Source organism: Coptis chinensis, chromosome 3 (assembly GCF_015680905.1).
Source record: "Coptis chinensis isolate HL-2020 chromosome 3, ASM1568090v1, whole genome shotgun sequence".
Classification (NCBI taxonomy): domain Eukaryota; kingdom Viridiplantae; phylum Streptophyta; class Magnoliopsida; order Ranunculales; family Ranunculaceae; genus Coptis; species Coptis chinensis.
In genome coordinates, this window is record NC_141458.1 from 106,567,870 (window position 1) to 106,574,729 (window position 6,860).

At 36.5% G+C, this 6,860-nt stretch overlaps 1 protein-coding gene across 4 annotated transcripts; it reads right to left on the bottom strand.

Annotated features, from left to right (window-relative positions):
- Positions 1-1,277: 1,277 nt before the first annotated feature.
- Positions 1,278-6,624, bottom strand: LOC147512643 (eukaryotic translation initiation factor 3 subunit A-like). 4 transcript variants are annotated; one of them, XM_086595654.1, is made up of 9 exons: positions 6,250-6,623; positions 4,736-4,841; positions 4,273-4,619; positions 4,156-4,185; positions 2,904-3,131; positions 2,634-2,795; positions 1,942-2,163; positions 1,654-1,860; positions 1,278-1,550 (listed from the first exon to the last, which is right to left on the bottom strand). In XM_086595654.1, exons 3-9 carry the CDS (start codon positions 4,597-4,599, stop codon positions 1,461-1,463), a joined length of 1,266 nt encoding a protein of 421 aa, XP_086451780.1. In that variant the 5' UTR covers positions 4,600-4,619; positions 4,736-4,841; positions 6,250-6,623; the 3' UTR covers positions 1,278-1,460. The 4 variants fall into 4 exon arrangements, with proteins under 4 accessions (XP_086451780.1, XP_086451779.1, XP_086451778.1 ...); XM_086595653.1 differs by having other exon boundaries at positions 4,736-4,927; XM_086595652.1 differs by having other exon boundaries at positions 4,736-4,944.
- Positions 6,625-6,860: the final 236 nt, after the last annotated feature.

Sequence of the window (6,860 nt, forward strand, 5' to 3'; positions counted from 1 at the left end):
AATCTAAACTTGAAATTGCAAAACTATGAAAACTTGAACAAAAGATTTGGTTTGTTCGAGTTTTTTTTATATAATCTTTTCAATTTCATCTCCATCTCTTCTAAACTTGAAGGTTTGATTTTTTTTTGTTTGATTTTTTTTCGCTTTTTCAAATTGTAGAGTTTTATTTTTCTCTTTTGTTGCTTTCATTTTTTTTGTTGACGAGAAAATAGAGAATTTACTCGTGTACTATGAGAATTTGCAGTAAAATATGCTTCAGATCTAAAAAGCTAGCCTGAGAGATGGAAGCGATAAGAAAGTGTGGTCAGAAAACAGAAAGTTCACGAGTCTATTTACGTGGGGGTATTTTGGGTAGTTTTTTATTTTATTAAATGCAGGGAGGTTTTGTGGTGAGAAAAGAATTGAGGGGGTTTTAACGTACCGGTTTCTGTGGGAGGGAGATTAAACCCAAATCCTGGTTCATTTGCACGGTATTTGATCCATGGCACAACGAACTAACCTTATTGTCCAACATTCGGACCAACCTCCTCTTCCCCTGAAGGTCTCCAGCATGGCGTTGCCTGCTCAGGTCAATCTCTTGCTGCAGATTGACATCGAACATTCTGATTAGTTTTTTCTTCTTATGATAAGGAGAACATTCAGATTAGTAATAGTTTCATTGTTCTGTACATAAATTCTGTTAGATGGATTTGATGGAATTGAACTTGAAAACATAGATTAAATAGGCACGCACTGGTGAGGAAAAACACAAAAAAAAGGGGCTTATTCTGTGCAATTTATGTTGGGAGAGATAATTGCAAAGATTTTCTAAAATACTGCATTTCCAACCAAGTGAAATTTAAAATTTGAACTACTATGTCTAGATAACTTAGGAATAGGAGAGATGGGTGAAAAGCATTTCACCCATAAGGCCATAATAATAAGCGCGTAGGTTTACAACGAGACATTACCAGATAATATCCAAAAGCAAAAGTGAAGGCCATAATAATAAGCGCATAGGTTTACAACGAGACATTACCAGATAAGTGATGTAGAACATTAGTGTGTTGCTGATGTTGAGCGCGTGCGCCCCTTAGTTGAGTCCAAACCCATGGTTGTATAGGAGTCCATTAATTAGTTGTGGACACATTTCTATTGGTTTATTGGTTTCTAGGTTTAGTATAATAAAATGGTTTGTAATTAGGGTTGGGGGTGTTGAAGTTTATGAGTTGTGAGATTCAATAAAAGAGTCATCAGTTTAAATCTACATAAAAAAGGAGAGTAAATAAGGTCTAGTAGACACTATAAAATGCATTATGGAATATATATCAATATATGTATTAAGGGAAAAACATATTTATTGACCAAATGCAGCCTCATGTTCGTGGAGTATTTTTTCTTCCATCAAAAACTTCTAAAATGCAGCCTCAATTAGAGGTATCTCCTCCTCTCTTTTGGCCCTTTCCATGTAATCCATTGTTTTAACAAGTTTCAGCAATTTCTTCTCCATTTCCTGCCTCTCTGAGTTGCTCAGCTCTGGCTAACTCAATCAAAGCGTCCCTTGTAACCTCCTTGAACCCATAAAATTCATATTTAATTAAACAGGAATATAATTTAAACAGTAAAGAAGAGAAGCAGATATTCGGATGATAATACATGAGAAACTACACTTACTCCTTTTATGACTGGCTTCTTGCCCTTCATTTTACTTCGCTTCACAACTTCCTCGAGCAATATCTGAGCGTCGTCGAGTTCCCTCTGAACAACTTCTCTTTGGATCCTTTGTGCTTCCCTCTCATTAGAATCTGAGGCAAGTCCTTTCTTCTCTGCTTCCTCCATCAATTTTTCTAGCTTTAATCTCTTTGACTCTTCGTCCCGTTCCTTGTGGAAAAGAAAGAAAATTGTATTATGTATCACAAGCAGGTTATCAGTAGGACACGTATTAGCTTTTACAACAAGTACCATTTCAAGCATATGCCGTTCTTGTTCTTCTTTAAGTTTCTCGATTATTGCTTTGCGAGCCAGAAGCCTTTTGTGTTCCTTATCCACGATATCTGCTAGTACAGGTAAAGCGTTCCCGAGTTTTGATGCCTTCTTTACTGGAGGATAGATCAGGGACCTCACTTTATTCAACGATTCAGCAATAATAGTCAGGTGCACCCGCAATCTGTCAGATTCAAGATCCTGAACAAATGTGTATCAACTTCTATACTTAGGGGAAGATGATTAATGTTCAAACAGTTTTGATCAGAATGTTAAGAACTTGCAGACACACAAAAAAAAATTCGAAGTCAATTTTAGTACTTTACATTAAAAAATGTGAAACAATATTATATATATATATGTGAATGATGTAAACCATTGCGTAAACAAAAAAAGAGCAAACAGAACCCTTCCCATATACAAAACCTATACAGATGCAGATAGGACTTAATTGTGCTATCTGGGCATGAAAAACATTCCTTTAAAATCAATCTTGGACAAACTAAGAAAAGGTTTGAAAATCATTTTTGAACTATAATATCTTGAGTAATTTAAGTAAACACAAGGTTATATGACTATTTAGCAGCAGTAAGTTTAAGTGTAAGTGTGTTTGAGTGTGTGTTTACTGGACTACATAGATGAGTTTTTGACTGAATGAAAATTGAACTTACCGAATTTCCAAAGAAAGCAACACCCTTAAAGTGATCAAATTCGACTGCAGTGCAATTATATTTAACGGCATCAACAGAAATTTTTTCTACGACAGAAAGGTCAAAAAAAGGGATCATCCTAGATAGCGCCTCAATCTTTATCGTCTGATACACATGAGAAACCTAGAAGGAAATTTGGTAAAAATAATAAAAAATTAATTAAGCAACAAAATATCCACAAAAGAAAAGAAAGAGAGAGATCAGTAATGTATGAATAATATCCATGCAAACCTGCTGTAGCAATCTCAAGGTAGCCATCTTTTCAAGGCCAGGAACATATTGTGATAATTGCACCTCCGGAACAGATGAAGCTGAAGAAACCTTCCCCCCAAGTTTGGAAATTTTGGTTAGCAAAGGTTGGACTTTTGATGCAAGATCCAAGGTGAGAAAATCACGTTCTAAGAGATTGTATAGATCTTTTACTTCCTGAGAAGCACAAGACATTACACCTTTGGAAACCTGCACATATTGATCAGACTAATTAACATCCATAGTTACATGTAAACTCCAGAACAACTATAATGACATGTAAACTCTTAAACATCTAATGTTCCCAAGTGTGCACAATTCCTACATATCATTATGCAAAAATCCATGAACATGGAGCAAAGTCAGCAAACCTTGGCCAGCGCTGTTGCCAAGGCCTTTCCGTATGGTCCCTTGGCAAAGGGTAAGCTTAGCTTTTGATACTAAGTGACTTCAGATGTAAGACAAGTATTAAGTAACATTACAATCTTTTATAGAATCATCTTTAGAAAACTGTAATGATACTTCAGTTTCGTATTAGATTGAGGAAGCATCTCTCTCACACAATTTTTAGAATACAATTTCCTCAGTTGCACTAAAGAGGCCCCAACAGACAACAAATAGCCTTTAAATACATCAAACAAAGTGAACAAGCTCCTCCTCACTGGTACTAACTTCTGACGCAAGCGACCTCATAGTTCATCCACATTTCAGTATTAACTGGTTAGAGGAACATATTGCGAGATCAGCTCTGCGGGATTTGCAGAAGAAGAAAAACAGAAGGCCTTTTAGCAAGATAGGATGTTCATAGATAATTCTCGATCGTAAAGATTTGTTGGATTTAGGCAGGAGCAAATTCAACCATTAGGTGGCTGAAATATCGAGATTTTGTTTGTGATTGGGAAACTGTTGTCACGTAATATTCATGTAAATCGTTTGGGTTGTACTTTTCCCATAGTCTTGCTAAGAGAGTGAGGGATGGGATCCGTTTTACTCCCTCTATTGGTCGTGATGTAAGTCTATTATATCAATTACCTACTTATAGCACTTTGAAATAAAGTACAAAGCAAAATCTGCAAGGTTATAAGTTAAAACAATATCTTGTTCTCTCTGTGATTATGGGAGTTACTACACCCATTTTATTTTGATATGGGTGCTATTTAAGTGTTGCTAGATGGTGCCTGTTTCCGTAACACTGTAAATGTGATTACTCTAAGTAGATGGAAAACCAACTTACAAGTTCCGAGAGTAGTGCCGACCTGGAAAGCTGAAAAAAGAAATGCACTTTGTAAGGATGACATTGTTGAGAGCAATAATAATTTACAATAAAAAAGCAGCATTCATATTACATTACCTCTTCCCTGCTTTGAGATTTAGGATCAAGAATAAACCCTATAAGGCTAGACATCCTCAAACTGCGCTCTTTTTCATTTTGAAGCTCCAGATGAGCTGCACCACGCATGTGATTATAAGGAACCACCGACAGTGCAGCTAACACAATGGAAGAAGCTATTAATTGTAGATCATTCTGTGTCAACTTCTTATTATAACTTTTCTCAAGTGTAAAATTTTTGAGCCACACATAGGCATGAAAAAGGTGACTATCTGACGCCCAAAATATATCTGTCAGCTTAGCATAATAAATGACCAGCAGGGATGCCTTGGGGGATTTCTTAACCATGCATATCAAACCATGGATATCTGCACAGCAAAGGCTAAATGAACAACGAGAAACACAAAGGATCCAAGTACTGTAAATGAATATATTTTATCATATATGCATGTAAATGCACAGAAATAGTCGCATAGACACGCACCTGCCAGAGTCCAAGTTCAGTTGCAACCTTAAGCTGTTCAAATCTTGTGTCCATGTAGAGCTGCAAACTCTCAGGATCTGACAGATCAGGTCTGTCCCTCTGGTCTCTGTATTTGTTCAGGTTTGCCAGATTAATTCTGATAGTTTCACATAGCCTATGAAACTCCGTCTTTCGATTATACTGTTTACAGAACTGGAAGGTGTGGTGTGCTGTCATTTACAAATTAATAAAAATGAGGTATGTTAAACTTAGCATTATTGACGCCCGTTAACCTCTGAGTCTTCGTAAACCCATCTTTTAGTACAACACTCTAATCTAAACTCAGTATCATTCACAGGAAGTTCCTGGTAAGAGTATTAACGCAATGGTTCATGCTTATACGTGATGAGATAGAAAGAAAAAAAACTCATGCATTTTGACAACAAATAACCTACATACTAGTATACTGCAAAGCAGTGGGAGTGAGCGGAGCTGCTGAGTGAGAGAGAGCGCAAGTTAGGACTTTGGGTGGGTGAAGAAGGAGAAGGAGTGTTTGGTGAAGAAGAAGAGAAGAGAGATTGAGGACAGACATAAACCTACCAAACAACGTTTTGGGCCACGCACCCCCCACCCGGCCCAAAAACGTTCACTCCGCTCACTTGATAAAAGTTCCTAAATAGGGGATGAGACAATAAGAACTACTCCAATTGTCCATCACACAGATAACTAGCCAGTTAAGCATTCCATCCTTAACTGACTTCAATAAAGCTAGCAGCCCTAAGCATAACATAAAAAGGCCATATGCTACGTGTTCTCCTTAACACACAAACCGAACAATTATACCAACTCAAACCAAAATATTCTGAGTCCTCATTATTGTGCCCAAAGACATTCAGAGAATGCAGCTCGTTTAACATTCATAGTTCACAATTACAACACTCAGATACAGATACTGAGACAGATGAAAGACTTGAGGATCAGTAAATCATCAAAATCAAGGACACAGACACAGACACAGAAATGAACAGGAGCATCCTACAACGACATAATTTAAGTACCCTTTCCCCTGCTCCTTTAACTGGGCTTGGGACCAGCAATGCAGGATTGCAGTTGACACTGGCGGATTTGAAAAGGTCCAAAAAGTATTTAAAAAAAAAAAAAAAAAAAAAAAAAAAAAAAAAAAAAAAAAACTTTGAATTGCATTTAAATAACTAGAAATTAAAACTATAGGAGCTGATTTTTAGTTATACATGTATAAAAATGCTCTACACTAACCCTACTCCATAATTAAGCTAATTTAAACTTCAACAATCAGCTCTTAGCATCATAATGATGAATAAGATGTACAAGTTTAATACCCCCACTGCAACGACTTTGACGGTCAAATGAAATCTAACCATATTCCAAAATAGGGTATACAAGAAGAGAAATTAAGAATTTTAACTCCCATCTGAATTAAGGATTAAGAACAGCATGTGCACAAGTTCAGACACGCGATTGCAAATAGTTTTTGATGAGAAGGAAAGATGACTTACTGCATATAATGCTTCCAATTTGGAGTTGTTGCGAAGAATAACGAGAACTATTCTGTATGTTTCCCAAAGAAACTTGAAGCTCAGGATCAGACCTATCCTTTCCCTTCTCTCCACTAACATAACTCAGCATCAAATCTTCCGGCCTTCCGTCATCTTCTAAGTCATCAACATCTAAAGCCTCCTCCAAGGCCTGTGTCTGGCTTCCAGCTTATTCAGCTTTCTCCATAGACAATTGAAGAAAGTGCTTAACAACTTCCTCTAAAGAACTAACATTCACTTGCTGACAAGCGTTACGGTACTGAATCCCCGTGTTTTTATTATTTGTTTTTTCTATAATAATAATAAAGATAATAATAATAGATAATCTTATCTTTATATATAAAGCGGATACCAGATTTCCCAATTAGTTCCTGTATTTTCGGTTTTACACCAAAGTTTTTGATGGGATGGGTACCGGAAAGTTAGACAGCCACTTTCCTTTTGTTCTTCATTGAAAGGGTAAATCGGTAATTTACATCATTTTCCGGACTATAAAACTCAACTTCTTCGTAAAACAGAGACCGTTTCCAATTAAAAAAAAAAAGAAAACTGTTTCGTTCGTCTTCTCCGCT